The sequence below is a fragment of the Anoplophora glabripennis genome, unplaced genomic scaffold, assembly GCF_000390285.2.
Source record: "Anoplophora glabripennis isolate ALB-LARVAE unplaced genomic scaffold, Agla_2.0 scaffold223, whole genome shotgun sequence".
Classification (NCBI taxonomy): domain Eukaryota; kingdom Metazoa; phylum Arthropoda; class Insecta; order Coleoptera; family Cerambycidae; genus Anoplophora; species Anoplophora glabripennis.
In genome coordinates this window covers 19,208-37,701 of record NW_019416365.1, presented here as the reverse complement: position 1 = coordinate 37,701, position 18,494 = coordinate 19,208, and the positions used below count along the sequence as shown (strand labels likewise).

The 18,494-nt window shown below is 32.4% G+C and overlaps 1 protein-coding gene across 7 annotated transcripts in view; it reads left to right on the top strand.

The window, feature by feature from the left end:
• Positions 1–18,494, top strand: part of LOC108906959 — a 90,595-nt gene that overhangs the window by 55,429 nt on the left and 16,672 nt on the right. For 2 of the 7 annotated variants that reach the window (XM_018710414.1, XM_018710413.1), the window contains exon 2: positions 14,931–15,259. The exons of the other annotated variants lie outside the window; for them this stretch is intronic. In XM_018710414.1, the coding sequence (XP_018565930.1) occupies positions 15,178–15,259 (82 nt within the window). In that variant the 5' untranslated portion in view covers positions 14,931–15,177. The remainder of the gene's footprint in view (positions 1–14,930; positions 15,260–18,494) is intronic. 7 annotated transcript variants of the gene reach the window in all.

The window sequence follows — 18,494 nt, the reverse complement described above, 5'->3', positions numbered from 1 at the left end:
ATAACGATAATAATAATAATAATAATAATAATAATAATAATAAATTAATAATAATAGTAATAATAATAATAATATTACAAAAAACCAAAATAAAAGAAAAATTTAAAATTAAATAAATAAATTAAATTAAAACCTTAGCAATTATCGATGTATTACATTTTGGAAACACCCAGAATTCCAAGGTTATAAATACCAAGTACCTAGTATTTCAGAATTTAAAATAATTTATCATCACATCCATAATTTATTAACAGAACTCGAAAATGTAAAATTTTATGATTCCCTAGAATTACCGATCTGAATTCAATTGGATTTTAGTTAACTAATTAATCAAGGTTCAATACAACAGATTGAGATGAGATTAGATTTGATCCGACTAGTTAAGGCAAGAACACGCTCGATCTGACCGATTAAGGTAAGCTCGGGTTCAATTCAGGTTCAATAATCTCTATTTTTAGATTCTGTTGATTTCTGTTGGATGCTTAATGAGCAACATTAACTTGATGTCTAGCAAAGCCCAGAAACCACTAGTTACCTGAGCACTAGTTACATGAGGCTGTTCTTCAATAGGTGCTTCACCGATTTTCTGAAGACTGAAGGATGATACAGCTATTTTGACCACCGATTCGCATTCAACACACGAAAATACATCAAGAATCAGCCAGCTTGGTAAAGAAATATTTGCTTTTACTCGCCTGTAAATCATTGGACTTGATGGTCATCGAGCACGTGGGTTCGATAACTTCAAAAGGCTGTAGCTTCAGAACAGTAGTTTTTCAGACCTAGGTCCCATGGACTTTTTTGATCGACACATTGAGGACTATCATTCGGCAAAGTTTACCATTCGGCCAGGACCGGTTTTCCATAAGGATAGTTGCGGGGTCCTTTCTGTAAAATTAAAAATTATTAAAACAATAAGATCAAGATTACATTAAAACACAACATTATTTTCCACCGGCTGTGATTGGTGTAATTTTTCACAGGACCAATTCAACCAATGAACGATTGCATTATCTCGGGCGTAGACGTAAACGATTTGTCAATATTCATTGTAAACGAGTCATTAATATTGGCGACAAGTATTCCACATCTTTCCACAAAATGTTTAATTTTAAATGAGAAACGTCTACTGATATTTTTTCATATTTAAGTATATCATATTTACAGCAAATCGACCTTTTTCATAATATTCTTTTTATTGCAATTCCTTTATTGTTAAGATGTAAAAAGTCCTGCAGAATTGGAAGAACGGTTGAACATCTAGTTAAAAAGATATTGAAATATCGATCTTTTAGGAAAATATAAAACACCCTGCATTTTTTTACACAAAATAATATAGAAATGCATTAGAAATACTTAATTTGATCAATTTTCAGTTCAACCGGAACGAACTAACACAAATATTGTCTTGCTTCACCATAATAACACAAATGTTCACCATAATACAAATGTTGTCTTGGTTCACCATAAATTAAAACGATATCCATCAACTCCGAGTTGCTATACACGCAAGCCATTTTTGACATTTACTACTAAAAAACTATTGTAAACACTATCACAACGACGATTGTACAATCGGATTTCAATATTCGGAGTTGCTGAGTCCACGCATATTGCGAATGACGCTAGAGACTACAGTTGCCCAGCTATGTAATGGTTGAAAGTACTACAACTTCAATAATTTTTTTCTCGGATATTATATGGATGTTACAAAAAATTTTTTACGATATTGAACTTCATTTCTGATGCTGCATCTATTCCCAATTTTTTTTGGATAAGTTGTGAATCACCCTGTATATCACTGTAGTCGTAATTTTATTATAAACTTTATTGAATGCAATTATATAATAATCGAAGTTAGTAAAGAATAAGTTCCTGGTGAAATTTATTTCCGTTCAAAGGAAGTTGAACAAATGATTGAATATAGCTGTATTTAATATATTCTTAAATGCAGAAAACCGCATACAAGGCAAACTTAGTGATACCTTTTTGAATCACTTAGGAAAACAGTGGTAAGTGTATTCACAAATTTCTAATGGTTCGCAGAGTATATCACCCTGTATGTTGAAGAGGGGAAATTGTTGTGAAAACGTTCGTATGAAAAACTACTTATTTTGAAAAGTACTGTGACATAGTCAGCAGGTACCTGTCACTATATCATTCTTATATTCTTTTTTTATGCGCCAGTTCAGCTGCGTCATATTTTCGTAATCCATGTTCCGTGCTTGTCATTATTTCTTACATAATAACTCGTCACGTCGACACGAAAACACCTAGACAGCATTTAGATATCTTCATTTAACGCAGAGATTTCATTTACAAATATCTGTTTCCTAACAGGCGAATAAATTCGATCGCGGTGAAGAATGTAGTCTGATCATCAGTGAAATCCGAAACCGAAAAGATTATGTAAAGAAAAGACGGGTTCTACTTATCTCTATTAAATACTTTCTAGGTGACAAATGAAAGTCGAGCTGCTTAAATGGAAAAAGGTTGAAGAAATCGCACTTCGTACACCTCGCTCTCTAGCGCTTATAGAAGCGACTGACGTTGGTGATAAAAGATAATTAAGCCATATTCAGGTAATTTTCCCGGTTATTTCAACGCAAACAGTTCTTTGTGTACGGCACAATGGATGCCGCGCCTTCTTAGATGAGAAATTAGAAGCCGCGAAAGACACGAACACGCAGGACGCGCCAATGAAATAAGATTAAGCCGAGAGGGACATAAACGCTGGCGCCCGGCTTGTCTCCTCAATAAACGGCTAAATTAAGAATAATCGCGATCGGCGGCGTTTGAATACGGCCAAATAATGCATTATGGGACGCCCACGTGCCTCTAGGATAAATGAATAACGCAGGCAGGTACGAAGGCCGCACGACTTCATAAAAAATCGATTCGATTGAGTCGTAAACGACTTTTTATTATGATTAAGATGAGGAGACGAATGTTTCCAATATGTCTATCTAAAGGGTGTCCCAAAATTCACACAAAAAGTAATTTTGACAGAAAACGCAGGTTTATAATTAAAAAATTGTAAATTTTTTGTTGTTAATTGGTTAATTTATTGGTAAATGGCCTCCAAGGCTTCGCTGGCACATACGCACACTTCTGTCGAATTTTCCATGACTGTTTTGCATCAATGCAACTGAATTTCTTTGATACAGCGCTCAATTTTCTCCTTGAAGGTGTGCGTGGTCGTGGGTTTGTTAGCATAAACCTTACCCTTACACATCAAAAAAGCCCAAAGAAAAAAGGCCAGCGGCGTTAAATCGCATGATCTGGACGACCAATTCTGGTTACCAAAACGGGAAATTACACGACCAGGAAATTACTCACGCAGTAATTGAATTGTTTCTCGGGTTGTATGGCATGTGGCACCGTCTTGTTGAAACCACATGTCCTCTACAGCCATATCTTGCATTTTAGACACAAAAAACTGGATTATCATGTCTCGATAGCGAGCAGCATTAAATGCTTTTGCCTGACCAGCCGCATTTTCGAAGAAGAATAGCCCGATGGTGCCTCCAGCCCAAAATCCTCAACAATCGTGGATTTTCTGAACCCCAAATGCGACCATTTTGTCGATTAGCGAAGCTGTCATAATGAAAATGAGCCTCATCGTTAAAGATGAGTTTGTTCGAAAAATCAGTATCCACTTATTCCATAATCCATTCAACAAATTCTCCTCGCTCTGCGTGGTCAGTATACTTCAGTTCTTGACTCAATTGGTGCCGAATTGATGATCCTGAACTCTCAGCAACACTCTCACGAACTGCTTCCATGTTATGTGTTGAACGACTTGTTGAAAGACGGCCAGAGTATTTAAAATAACTAATTGATCCAGTCTTCCCGAATTTTTCAATTAATCTCTTCACAGTGGATGAAGTTAAATCACTATTCCGACCATATTTTGGGAACTGTAGCTGCCAAACCTTAAAATATTTGTCAACAACGAAAACGCGTTGATCTTTCCTGTAGCGCTCATTTTTAATAATGCTGAACTGTCAGCTGTCACGCTGTCTACCGCACAAATGGCACAAAATTCAAATTTTGGATGTGAATTTTCGGACACTGTATTAAAGTAAAATATAAGTTGACTTTTTAACTTACTGGGTGTCCACGGACGAAAAAGAGAGATGACTTATTTTTCACTTTATAAAAAAAATATTTCTTGTTAAAGAACTCTGTTTCGGCTCAAATTCAGAAAAATGTAAGAATTTAATAGAAATATATACTTAAAATGCAATAATACATTATGCAAGTTAAGGATCAGATAAATATCCAATCAATATTTAATAATTTAGGTTAATTTTAGAATATAAATGAGACATAACAGTATTTTTTCAATATTTTTCGGAACAAAAGGAGAAAGAAAATTTATATTGATAAATTTTCATAGAAAATATTAAAGAGAAACAAGTTCTAAGCAAGCTTTTTTCTGATATAATACAAGTATCAAACTTTAAATATAAAACTTGTAGAATTCTGGTTTTCAATGAACAATTAATATCCAGAATTTTAACAAGAACGCTATGAAGTTTGTTAAATTTTGACACTACCTGCATACATATTTATGCGAAAAAACAGTTTCTATACTCTCAATTTTAAAAATTAGAACCTGACTTGAAATAAGTTTGCAGTGACGAATTGAAAAGCAGCATCAAATCGCTTTTTACTAGGATCCGGTCTGGAGTAGGTACTAATCAGTCATCATTGACGTCAAAAAACATAGGCGGGGAATTAAATTTTTATATCGACTTGTACGTAGGTAGTAACAATTTAAAATAGAAAAGTGATTTATTTCGTTTTTTGTATATGTTTTCTTTATTTCTTTATTATTTTATTGGTACCGTTATTTGGTAGTCCGCTAACGGAAAAAGTTGAGAACTACTGGTTTAAATTGCAATAGATTATTTTTATGCGTTTCGGTGCACAGTAATGACAAATAAATATGCAATAAGCAATGAATCGACTGTAAATTATGAAATTTTGAATATAAAAGTAGGTTTCAATTTGATGCGTAACTTATAGGAAAATTGTTCTCATAATTTTAATATTTTACCTTACTTTACTCTTACGTTTAATAAAAAAAAAATATTTGAAAATAAGCCGACTATTCTGGTTATTATTATCACCATAGTATCAATTAGTGAAAATAATTCATTTTTTTCTCTCTCCCTTATATAGAAAATTATGGCTCTGTATTCAGTTGTCATCGGGTATTAATTGCAAATCCTGCAGACTGCTAAGACTCTATTTATCTCTAGATGAACTCGCAATTCAGTTCCATTAAACCGCATCTATAAGAGAGCACAAAACACTCAATTTTTTTGTTTTTCATTCTAATCGCGTGATCGGAATACCGTTATCGAGAGCGAGAATCATGTAAAATCCACCGTAAGTACGTTTTTTGGTCTATCGAAGAACGGGTATTGCTGTCTACATAAAATCATGTACTTAATTATTTAACCCATTGCTAAATCAATCCAATAGAATCCAATTAAAGAATTTATGTTTAGTTTAAAATTATTTTCGTACAATTAATTGTTAGGTAGGTACATGTAATCTGTTAATAACAATATTACATGGTTTGTTCATGTTAATTACAAATAAAAAGTTAACAACTAATAATAAAAGTACGCTAGTCTTAACCACAATAAACTCTATACACCTACGAAGCCTTTATTATTAATTTAGACATTACTGGACCTTCTCTCCTTCAAAGTAATAATAATAATAATNATAAAAATATTAATAATAGTAATAATAATAATAATAATAATAATAATAATAATAATAATAATAATAATAATAATAAATGGTGTTTATTCATTGTCTCTGAATGAAAAGGTGAAGTATCAGCCGAAGGCTGCTTTTCAATTTAACCTTAAATTAATTTAAATTTACACAATAATTATAGCTATAACAAAAATTATATAATAAAAAACAAATACAAACATTACATAATAAAGAACAAATCAAAAAATACTAATTATACGTTAATAATACTAACAAAATGCTAACAATAAATGATCCCAAGTGAAATCCGAAACCTGGCAGAATCCGTTTCCTGATAATAATTAGCTGCCCATATGATACACAAATTCTTTTGTTTTCTTTTTAAAATTAAAAATTGAATAGTGTCTAAAATGTGGAGGCAAGTTGTTATAACACTTACTGGACATACTCCCCAGCGGTGTTTCCATTTCGCGAAGTAGTCCTGGATAGCTTCAAATGCCCTTTAGAGTTTGTGACGCATTGGTTTTGATGTCATCAATACTCTAAAACGCATGAGTGAATCGAAAGTTATTGTCAGGTTTTGTACATTTTGTTTGGAGATTTTTTTTGCAATTCACAAAAATTTTGTGAATAGATCAATGCTAATCGTCAACTAGTTCCAATGATGCTTTTTTACTGTCGAAACTGATACATAATTATCACTAATACATATTTTGTATGCATCCTCATCTTTAGATGAGTTTTTAACGGAAACAGCTGCTCCTGGAGACTGGATGAGGTGTTTATAATCTAAGTAGAAAAGACAGGAGAAAATGTTTTTCTATTCCGAAATGACATACACTGTGGCACAAAAAAGTTGAAGCGATTTAAAAGGATCCTAATGGTTACTTATGGCGCCCTCTGGGAGATACAGCCAATTGTCCATAAAATTTGAATTTCCCGTCCCAAGAAACCTCCGCATGCAAAATATTATGAATTTAACTCAAAGTAGTCAAGAGTTATTAAAGAAAATGTAATTATTTTTTTTTTAAATTTGACATCTTGTACCTATATCCTAAACGAAGCGTTTCCAGACCTAAGTCTGGAAATATTTTGCTTAAAATTGAACGTAGAATAACATACTGGAGTATGTACATCTCCTGAAACACCCTGTATAATATAATTGTCCAATGAACTAAAATATTTTCTTCTAATCTAATCCGATTTTATAGAGTTAAAATACTTCACAAAGTTTGTTAGACATATTATAGTGATTCCAAATACATATTATAAAAAATAAGTAATTTTTACCTATACAGGGTGTTTCAGAAAATATGGGCCAACGTTCGGGGTTTTAAAATAAAATATATTTTTTCTAAAAATTTTGATTTCCACTTGAGGGAATTAAATGAAATTTGGACTACTAACTATTTACAACCGAATACACGTTCCTAGGCATTATTATGTTGAACATGAATTACATGACCGGACTTATTGGCAAGCAACGAAATCGGACCCATGTTGATATGAAAAAATAATCTTATATTTAAGTTAGGAATCTGCTCCCGAGCGTTGGCCCATGTTTTCTGAAACACCCTGTATAAGTTTTAGATAAATATTTCAACTTCACTAAAAAATGCTTAAAATATAAAGATAATAAATATATAACTTCTCTGAAGATCGGATTTTCCTATAGATATACTATTTTATCTAATCTACTTAAAACATGATCTCCGGAAAGTTGAATTTATTTGTTTTTTTTATTTAAGTATAACAATAATCACTTATTTCACTTTTCATGGCATTCTTTAAGTAACTTATTTTGTTAACGTCACATTTTAAATAATTTATCACTTTTGACTAACTCCTATCTCCGTCAGGCCATACAAGGACCGACTATTCCATAACAATGATAAAATATATTAATAATTTTACAGGCAGCATTGGCAAAGGCCTAGGTAAAAGCTTATTACCTACCAACGTGATCATATGTCGCAATCGTTAAAAAGTAATGTCACGTCTTTAATGCACGGACGCATGCATAACCTACATATAGCGCATACAAAAGAAATCTTATTAATAAATTAGCAAACAATACCAAATGTGACTTATTATTGGCTTTGCTGTGTTCGACTCTGCTAAACAAGTCACCTATGGCAAAGATTGCTTGTAATAATTCCTCAGAAATTCATACTGAGGGAAGTACGAGTAATAAGAAACTTTTGCTAAGATAATCTCTATTATAATAGCAATTATTCTTATTAGTGTCTTAATCCGATGCTTTATTAGAACCAGAGGACACCTCAGGGTGAATAGGTACATTTTTTCTAGCATTTTTTCCATCAAAGGTAACTAGATAACTTATTGAGCGTAGTAATCATAGTTAACACGCAAGCGCGCCTGATTTTCATACAAATAACATATTATACAGGGTGTTTCAGGATTAAGTCAACAAACTTTAAGGATATTCCTCATAAAAAAATAAGAAAAAATCAGGTATAATTTTTTTTCCAGGGACGCTTAATTTTTGAAATATACATAGGGCGTTAAAAATTTTAAAAAAAATAGAATTTTTTAAATAACTTCTAAATGAAGAAGGCTATTTAAGCCAAATTTGGCATGACACATCTTCTTATGAGAAGTAGAAGAAGTAGAAGTCCCGCAAGCAACCAGTGGCGGAGTTATGGGGACTCAGACTCATTAAATTATAAAAAAAATTAATACGGCCCTACTGAAAATAAAAGATGATGCTGTTTTTAGATAAAACAGTTTGTTATTGACAAAAAATGTACATTCACTTTTTTCACTAACTCTTATAGTTTCATGGCAAAATTGATTTTTTGGAAGGGTGCTTATGGATTCTTTCGATAAACTTTAGAAGATGTTCGTCATAAAACCTAAAAAAATATATGTAGTACCTATTAAAATTGGTCTTAGTCTCGAATATGTGTAAGTCAAATAAGCCTTTTTGTCTCCCCTTCCCTTGGGTTTAACCAATAGTATTAAAATTATTTAGGAGATGCTCGTTTTTAAGATGTAGGGTGTTTTTTTAGAAAAAAAATGTTGATGAAAATAACATAAATATTTAAGTACCTAACATCTAATGTGACTATGTCGTAATGCGACAACTTAACGACCCTTGCAATACTCCTAAATTTTTTCAGGCAGTTTGTAGTCGCTTCATTTACTTGTGTTGTGTACTTTTAAATAAAATAAGATGGCAAACAATACATGAAAATTGATTTGTAAATTGAAACAACCAAAAAAATACCAATTAATATTATACCTAGACAAAGCGAAAAGTGAATCAAAAATTAAATGATTTAAAAAATATTTTGTTCAAAATGGGCGCCTCCGGACTGTAGACAAGCACGACATCTTCTAATTATAGAGGTAGTGGCCGATGGACACTGAATTGGAGTTAATTCTCGACACGCTTGGACTATACGCTGTCTTAAATCTTCTAGGGTATCAACTGGCACCTCGTAGACTTTTTGTTTAATAGCACCCCAAACGAAATGATCCATCGGTGTCAAGTCCGGTGAACGTGCGGGCCACGCTGCAGGTCCTCGACGACCAATCCATATCCTGGGATAATTAAATGTTTAAGCATCCCCTAGAACCTCTACCATAATGGCAGGACAACCATCTAGTTGAAACCAACTGTTCATTCGAGTATTAAGCGGAACATCTTCTAACAGATCTTGAAAACCATTTTCAAGGAACTCGTTAAACATGTCAGCATTTATCCGATGCGGAAGGAAGTACGGACCAACTATAGTGTTGTCCAATACACCCACCCTTGCCGCCCATGGATTCCCATAGGACCAAATATGGTTGTTCCTTTGGTTTAAAATTCCCCTTCGAGTAAATGTTGGCTCATCTGTCCACATTATACTTTTTGCGTAAACTGATCATCATTATCTGCTTGGTTTAACATCCAGTCACAAAACACGCGCTTGCATCGTATGTCCCGAGACAATAAATGTTGCACACGCTGGATATGGTACGCATGGCGTCCATCAGCCCGAAGAGTCCTCCAAAAATGGAATTTGACGAAATACCTTCTGACACTTGTGGATGGATTTTCATCGAAATGGTTTAAAATAGTATTCGATTTTACTTCGTCCTAAAGTGGGTCAAAATGTCTTCAGCATAAGTATGAATACCGAAAGACCCAGTTTGTCTGAGACGACCGAATGTCGTTGAAAATGTTTCCTTTGCTGGTAGTCTGCGATGAGAAAATCTTACTGCATATTCACGGCGAGCCGCCGTAGCATTTCCATCCCAAAAACCATATACAAAAACCATATCAGCAGATGCATTGTTCGAAAACATGGACGGCATTATTAAACTTATTTTTATTATTAGTTTGAACGCTTTATCTAATGGATAATTTATGCAACAATTCGCAAAATAACATTTAAACCGTCAAATTAACATTGCTTGACAGCAGCCTATTCGAAAATTTTTGTTGAGGTTCATTTTAAAGTTTATCGACAGAATCCAGAAGTACTCTTCCGAAATCAATGTTGCCATAAAACTATAAAACTGAGAAAAAAGTGAATGTACACTTTTTGTCAATAACAAACTGTTCTTTCTCTAAACACAGCATCATTTTTTATTTTCAGTAGGGCCGTATTAATTTTTTTTTACAATTTAGAGTCTGAGTCCCCATAACTCCACCACTGGTTGCTTGCGGGACTTCTAATTCTATGGAAAAATGGTATCTTATAAGAAGATGTGTCATGCCAAATTGGGCTTAAATAGCCTTCTTCATTTAGAAGTTATTTAAAAAATTCGATTTTTTTTGAAATTTTTAACGCCCTATATTTCGAAAATGAAGCGTCTCTGGAAAAAAATTATACTTGATATTTTTTCTTATTTTTTTATGAGGAATACTCCTTAAAGTTTGTCGACTTAATCCTGAAACACCCTATATATGTCAGTAATATAATAATAATAACCAACAAGACTTTGACCATATGTTGTATGTACATTGTGTAAGGGATAAAAATGTTGTGTAAAATATTAGAATATTAATATGTATATGAATAAGAAGGTGTTCGAACTTTTACTTAGAGATTTGTTTTATATTTGAAAAGTTGAAAGTAAAAAGCGAGGAATGGTGAGACATCCAATTCCTGTTTTTACATTTTAAATATGAAGAGAAAGTAGAAGTTATTTTTTTTTTTTTTCTAAAAGATATGTCTCCCAGTGCAGAATCGTTGCTGCAGTACCTTACTCAGTCTACTTACCTTCATAACTTTAGTTTAAAATTATAAAAAAAACATAGTCATAGATATCAATATCAACAAAAACTAATCTTTATTGCCAACAGTGATCGTGTATGGGTTTTCCATGCCATTGTTATTCCAAGCCGCACCTCTGCATATATATAATTGTAGAACATTTCAAAAGGATCAGTTTTAATGTGGAGAAATCATTGTTTGAATAATTGTTCTAACAACTTCATATCTTATCAGCTTGTGTATAAAGAACAAGTTGAAATTTTTAACCCATCCCACTACTTGTTTTCTAAAATCTAGAGTTAAAATGTTAAAAATTAAACATGTCTGTGAAAAATTTGCGTAGATTCTAATGTAAAATATGTGCTACATGCTTGTAAACCATTTAACAGAATACATGCCTGATATACGTACAGAATAACACATCATTTTATAAAAATATCACGCAAATAAGTAGGTTGGTTGTTGGTGTCACAAATGTAAAACTTGCTTTACAAATACGTAATTAACAAAGCAGAACCTCTATAAAAGTAGGTACCAACTTTCTTGTAATGAATAATTGCACGGAAAATATAGTAACTGCGTCTTTTAAAAATGTACAATTACAGGGTGTTTATTAAGTACTTGTACAAACTTTGAAGGGTGAATCTTTGACTAGTTTTAGGATAAAAAGATCATATGAACATGGGTCTGCAACGGCTTGGTTCTTGAGATACAAAGCGTCCAAAAAAAAATTTGTTTGATATTTTTATTATATTTTTGTTCAATAACACGGCAATTTGATGAAATTCGGGAAACTGGGAATATTGATGATCAGAAACTTAAATTTTTAGTTTTTTGTTTAATGTTAGAGGGTGCTAGATACAGATTGTACTGGATTTAAATAACCATTACTTTTTTGTGTTGCACTGTATGTCATTTTTGACTATACATACCTATTCTCCATTCAATTTTACCTATAAAAGGTACTCTTAGTATTTGTCGCTGAAAGCAGCCGTTTTGTAAAAAAAACGGGTTTTAAGTTAAATCTGCGCTGGAATTTTGTAAGTTGAAAGAGTTTTTGAAAAACAAGTGAAAAATGTGTCTTTTATTGATTATATTGCGATGTGACACACTTAGATCATTTACAAGACTAAGACTAAACTACTTCTACAAATAAGTTAATAACATTTACAATAATAATTGCTGAAACAATTTTTTTTGAACGCTCTGTATCTCAAAAACCAAGCCGTTGCGGACTCATGTTCAATGTTCATATCAACTTTTTATCTTAAAATTAGTCAGATTCACCCTCTAAAGTTTGTACAAGTATTTAATAAACGCCCTGTATAAAGCGTGTCCCACATAAGTGAAATCACTGTTGTAAGAAACAAAATACATATGTTGATGTTGAAATGTGGCCTAGGATGAAATTATATTTTCGTGGAGATATCGCAAAATGTTATTAAGGAGGTATACCGGGGTCCGAGGGAAGTGAGGAGCGCAGGGGGGTCCTACGCTTTTCTTATGGGACTAAAACCCGCTGCCAATTTGAAAAATTCTATTGAAATTATTTGCGATAAACATTATCTATATAGCAAAGAAATCTACTCATATATATGCACATAGCATACATATTGACTAATTAAAAACATAAAAATATCATATTTAAGTAGTTTTAAATTATATTTAATGAACGCATAAAGACTATGTAGATGTGGCAACAGCGCTAATAATTGACTAGCAGTTGTACACACTGCGAACCTACAGACCTCGGACATCGGAGATATTACGGGTCAAATTCGGGTAAAGATGCGTACGCGTTCAAAAATGTATTGTACAATATAATTATTATATATAGCAAATATATCGTATTATCCTCGCGAAGATTTGTATCCTTTATTTAAAATCCGTAAATCAAGTGAACTGGTAAAACAACGAGAATTATGCTAATTTAGTTCTAAAGAAATGAAATGACACTCGCACCCGTCTCTCGTCCAAGTCGAAAAAAATGTTGGATGCAATTTTGAAGGTTCTGTGATAGAAATTACATATTACTCACTGTTCGTGTTTTTAATCTCTATTTTAGTAGTGTTACAAAAGTTTTGCAACTATAACTATTTTTTTAATATAAAGTTTGCTGAGAAATATTTATGTTCCTTTTTTATTCCGTACAAATGCTTTTATCTCAAGTATAACTAATTATATTAATCAAGTAAAGAAAACTTTATGTAACCCAAATATTGCTGGGTAATGATTACGATGTTTTTATAAACCATTAAATATATTAAAAGGATTTATCAACTGTATTTTTTATTCTTACCAATATCACAGCTTCCTAGTCTTTTTTAATTAATCTAGATTTTAAAAACATTACAAAAAATCATCTGTTGTGGATAATTTATTGTTGATAACAATGTACATGGGATTTAGGAAAAATGTATATGTTTGAAATAAATTTCGTTTTTATCAAGTCTTTCAAATGTATTCCCTCCTTGATGTCAGCTGATTGCGACGTTGCCACATTAATCTTCAAGTCAGACAGAAATGCAATTATTGGTATCTGTTTCTAATTAATACAGCTATACTATGTTCAAAACTTACATTAGTTTTACATCAAAAATAAGATAATACTGTGTACTATCTATGGAAAAGTTTTGTTTCACAATTTCTACATTTTTTTCACAGTTATGGGCAAAAAAAGAGCCGCACCGTCCATCTTCGCCATATAAAGCTATGTTNAATAAGATAATACTGTGTACTATCTATGGAAAAGTTTTGTTTCACAATTTCTACATTTTTTTCACAGTTATGGGCAAAAAAAGAGCCGCACCGTCCATCTTCGCCATATAAAGCTATGTTAAAATGAACAACTTTCAACAACAATATCTCAAAATCTAGATTCAAAAAAAATTCAAAAAAATATGACGCACAGAGGGAGCACTGGGTAATACGCTATATAAATTTAAAGTACATCTGCGCATTTGAGTAAACCCGATAAACCTCCTTAAGATATGTTTCTCAGTACCTATTGATGCAAAATTTCAATTTCTTAGGCGTACTTTGATTTTTTGTTCGATTTAAAGTTTTTTTCCCTAAAAATATTTTCTGTGCGCGATACGAAAAACTCTATTAAGAAAAGTTTCTCAAAATGTAGAATTAAGTATGTATATTAAGTATTAATAATGTTTGAGAGAGAAAAGAAGAAAATAAAAGAGAAACATAAAATAAACAGATTATCAAAGCAGGCCTTTGTGCAATCGAGCAAAAATCTTTCCAGAGCTAACTGGATTTTACAATATTGAAATACATATTTCCAGATTTTGTTTCACAAACAAGCAAGCAATATTTTTTTGTGTCTAATAATAAGCGTCATCTCAGCTATCTGCGACACGCCGTATGTGTTGTTTCAAAGATTAAAAATAAATAACAAAAACATCTATAATCTATATCGACAACTCGAAGATAATAACTGTCAATCAATTTGAGATAATGTACATATAACACGGCTTATCGGCCGGCAACATTGACCGTAAAATCTACAGCCGCTTCGTCTTCCGGAGCGCTCCGGATGTACACACAAAATTTGGATGCAAAGACATGACCCTCCAGTTAATTTATGGCATGACGCTTAATCCCGTATGAAAATAAAAACAATTTAGATGGATGTTTATAGCCCAACGTATTGATGGATATATTGGCTTTTCCCGTAAGGGCAGAGTTACTTGAAAAGATTAACGTTACTAGTTTCTACGATGAGTTCTTACCTCTTCAAAGTTTTCCCTGTGAATAAACCGAATTTACATGTTTGGGTGCATATTAATTAATTACCTTTAATTACTCTGCCCTCATTTACTATTTAATATCATCTTTAAACATTAATAAACCATTAGATATACAATTAATCAAGTAATTTCTAATTTTTCTACCGCCATCGCCATAACAATGCTTACGATCAACAACAATCTATTCCCCTAACAGTAAAGACCTATCAACGGACACCTGTAACAAATCAACTATAATAACTACACTAACAACCCTGGGGAACCAACTAATAACAACATCCCTATAAACTGAAAGTAAATATATAAAGTGTACAGTGTACTAACCCTTCGCCCTGGTGTGTGACGATTACGTAAGAATCTTCGTTGTAATCGATGTATACCGATTATTTAACAAGAATGTATACTAAAATCTAAGACGCTCCGCTGGTGGATCCCCAGCAATCATGCTGTTGATAATACGACAAGGGGCCACACCCCCTCACTTCCGGGTGGTACCGGATAATTACCGTCGTAGGCTGCTCAGAGGTACGTACCTACCAGTAATTAGTGTCCAAAGGAAGTGGATAATCTTGTGTGATCATAGCATGCATGCGATTAGTCTAGTTAGATCTATATGCATGTTTGCTTTGTCTTTACTTTTCGTTTATTGTTAGTGTATATACCGCACCCTTGTAAACATGTTTATTGTTGATTTTTCGAGAAAAAGTTATTATTGATAAAAAGTTTTGCTTATCTTGAAGCAGACAGAAATTGTAAAAAATAAGTAAACTTTTATGTTAAATTTAACATAATATAAAAATAGCTTGGTAGAACAATTTCTGGGTTGGTTGCCAAGTCGTCGGTTTAGGTTTCTTGATGTTTCGACAGTCGCTCTCTGCCTCAGAAGTAACTCTGAAAGTTTTCGAGTTTTTGAAAAAAGCGATATGTCTCGAAATGTCCAGAAACCTAAACCAATAACGTGGCAATCGGCAGAGAAATTGTTCTACCATTTACTGCTTCGGTAGCCTGCGAACCAAATAAATATAGCTTTTCTAATTAAAAAACAGAAATAACAAATTAGACCTGGAATTAACAACAACAATGAAGCAAGTCCTATTCAACTTGTAAACTTCCAAGTAATACATTTTTACCTAATCTTTTTCCTTGTCCACAGACGAGATTATTTCTTCGTTTATAGTGGCAACAGCTTCCTGAACTTTTGGCTGAAGTAAATCAATGTTATCGTCAAAATCGTTTAAATACATTTCTTGCTTTAGCTTATCCCCATAAGAAATAATCTAATGGGGACAAGTCGGGTGTCCGTGCAGGACAAGGTAATTCCATAGCGTCACATCCACTTTTTCTGAAAGTTAACGTCAAGCCAATTTCTCGCTAGAAGTTTGGAATGTGTAGGGCATCCGTTTCATTGAAATATTAGTTTTCTTCTGAACTCTAAATTTTCGCTATCTAGTTCTGCCAAAACAGAATTATTGAAGAATTTCCAAATACAAATTTTGATTAAGATTTTCTTCCAAAAAGTAAGGACCATTATTTTATGATACCACACAAAACATCAATCGAAGGTTTGGATTATTTTTGTCCAGTATATATCATTTGAAAGGAAACCACGTCATGTGTGTTGATTCGTCAGTAAATAAAATATTGTGATGAAATAATCTGTTTTCAATCAGTTTCTGGCCCATTGTAAACAAAAGTCCATCAAGCAATTTATGGTTTGAATTGATAGATTTTATTGAATACTAAAATTCTTTGAATATGGAATCTGCTGATATCTATGTTTTCTAACCTTTTCCTGAGTGACATCTTTGGATTGTCTTATACAGAGTCCATAACTACAACAGTAGCAGCATCGTTATCATTGTATTCCTTTTTTTATCTTTTTAATATTCTTTACAACACCATTCGTTGTTCCAGGATTAGCATTATTAATCAAAATTATTCGGTGGATAGTTAATAAAAATAAATATATTGACTCTGACATTGATAAGGAAATATCCATGGAAATTATATGGTGTGTAAAAATTGCGGCGTGTTCTTATTTGCATAATGTGATTATTCTTCTTCTAACTAAACCCCATATCTTTAAGCATTTCTTGAGGTTCTCGAACAACTTTGTTAAATACAGTTTTTAACGAAAACAAAAAGTAAAGGCACTTTGCTTAAGGAAAATTTCACATTTGAAATTTTTTAGACGCCCTGTATGTTTTATTACATATTTGATTACTGCCTATAGCGTCCCAACATAAACCAAACTTTTTATCAAGAATAATTTTTTCTCGAAAAATCAACAATAAAAAAGTTTATAAGAGTGCGATACCCCATTCGGGGACACTGTATATTTTTTATATGGGGTCGATTAAGGATAAACAAACTATGCGACCCCCAGCAGTCAGTAACAAAAAATGTGTTAAATCATTAAAGATAAATAATTTTTTAAATTTTGGTTTTTATAAATATGCACATTTACAAAAATATTTTATAAAACTTATTTTTCTCTCACTTTTAGTTTTAAATTGAATATACTAGTAGGTTTTTTTTAATCTAAATTGTCATCGAATGATTAAGTTCGTAGTTATACGACACATACATTGGAATGTCGAATAATTAGAGAAAATTGAATCAATTGGAGCGAAGGTCAAATGTCGTGTCAACTGAATGAACAGTTCACGGTAGTTGGAAGTGTTTTTTTCTCATTACTAAATAGGCGCTTGAATTAGTGTAATATTTTTACATTTGTATTTTGCTTCTTAGAGTAACAGCTAAAATTTTTAGTTTTTTTAAATTATAAGAAAACAATTTATATTAAACAAACGTAAAAAGACTGACGGCTCACGAAAATTAAAGTGGTGATATTTCACTAATGGAGCGTGGGACTCATACTGTTTTTAGGTCTATACAGGGTGTTCTACAAGCTCTATGACAAACTTTGACAGATGGTAGCTGAGTTAATTTTAAAAATTTTTTTTATATGGTTTTTGTTTAGAAGTTACAAGCATTTAAAAAATATAATTTCAGATTTCAATCAGAGTAGCCTGATAAATAAAAATGATGGATGTGTTTAAAGTTTAAACATTAGTTAACATTTATTAACCATATTAAGAAATCATATTGTTCAAAATGTCCACCTTCGGCTCGAATGCAAGCCTCGAATCGGCAATCTAAAGATTCCGTCACTCTATGGATGAGATTTGGATCATTTCTTATCTGGTTAGCAGCATCCTAAATTCTTTCACAAAACTACTGACGGAAAGTGATTTCAACATGGTAGACAAGCTGCTTCATATGTCCCCATAAATATCAATCCAAAGAATTTAGATCTGCGAACGTGGTAGTCATGCTATTGGATCTTGTTGATCTATCCATTTATTCGGGAAATGATCATTTAACCAAGCAGTTACTTGTCTCCCTCCCTCTGGTGGTGCACCATCGTGCTGATACCACGTATTTTTAACAATCATCTGCCAAAAACGATATGGGTTCGTTGCTTCATTATTAAAATATAACCACTTTCATTTTTGCGTGCCATTATTGCGTGCATAAAATCCTTATTTACATTGTTTAATTATTACATGAAGTTACAAATGAACGCAGCTGCCAAACTGCCGTATAATGATTTGAATACCATTAATACATACCTATATGCGTTTGTATTCCGTAAAAGGGTTAAATGTAGATTTAATTTCTGTGAACCTTTAACATATCATGTGCAAAAAAGTTAAACGCAAAGTTGGCAGTTTTCACCAAGTAATTAGAACTAGTT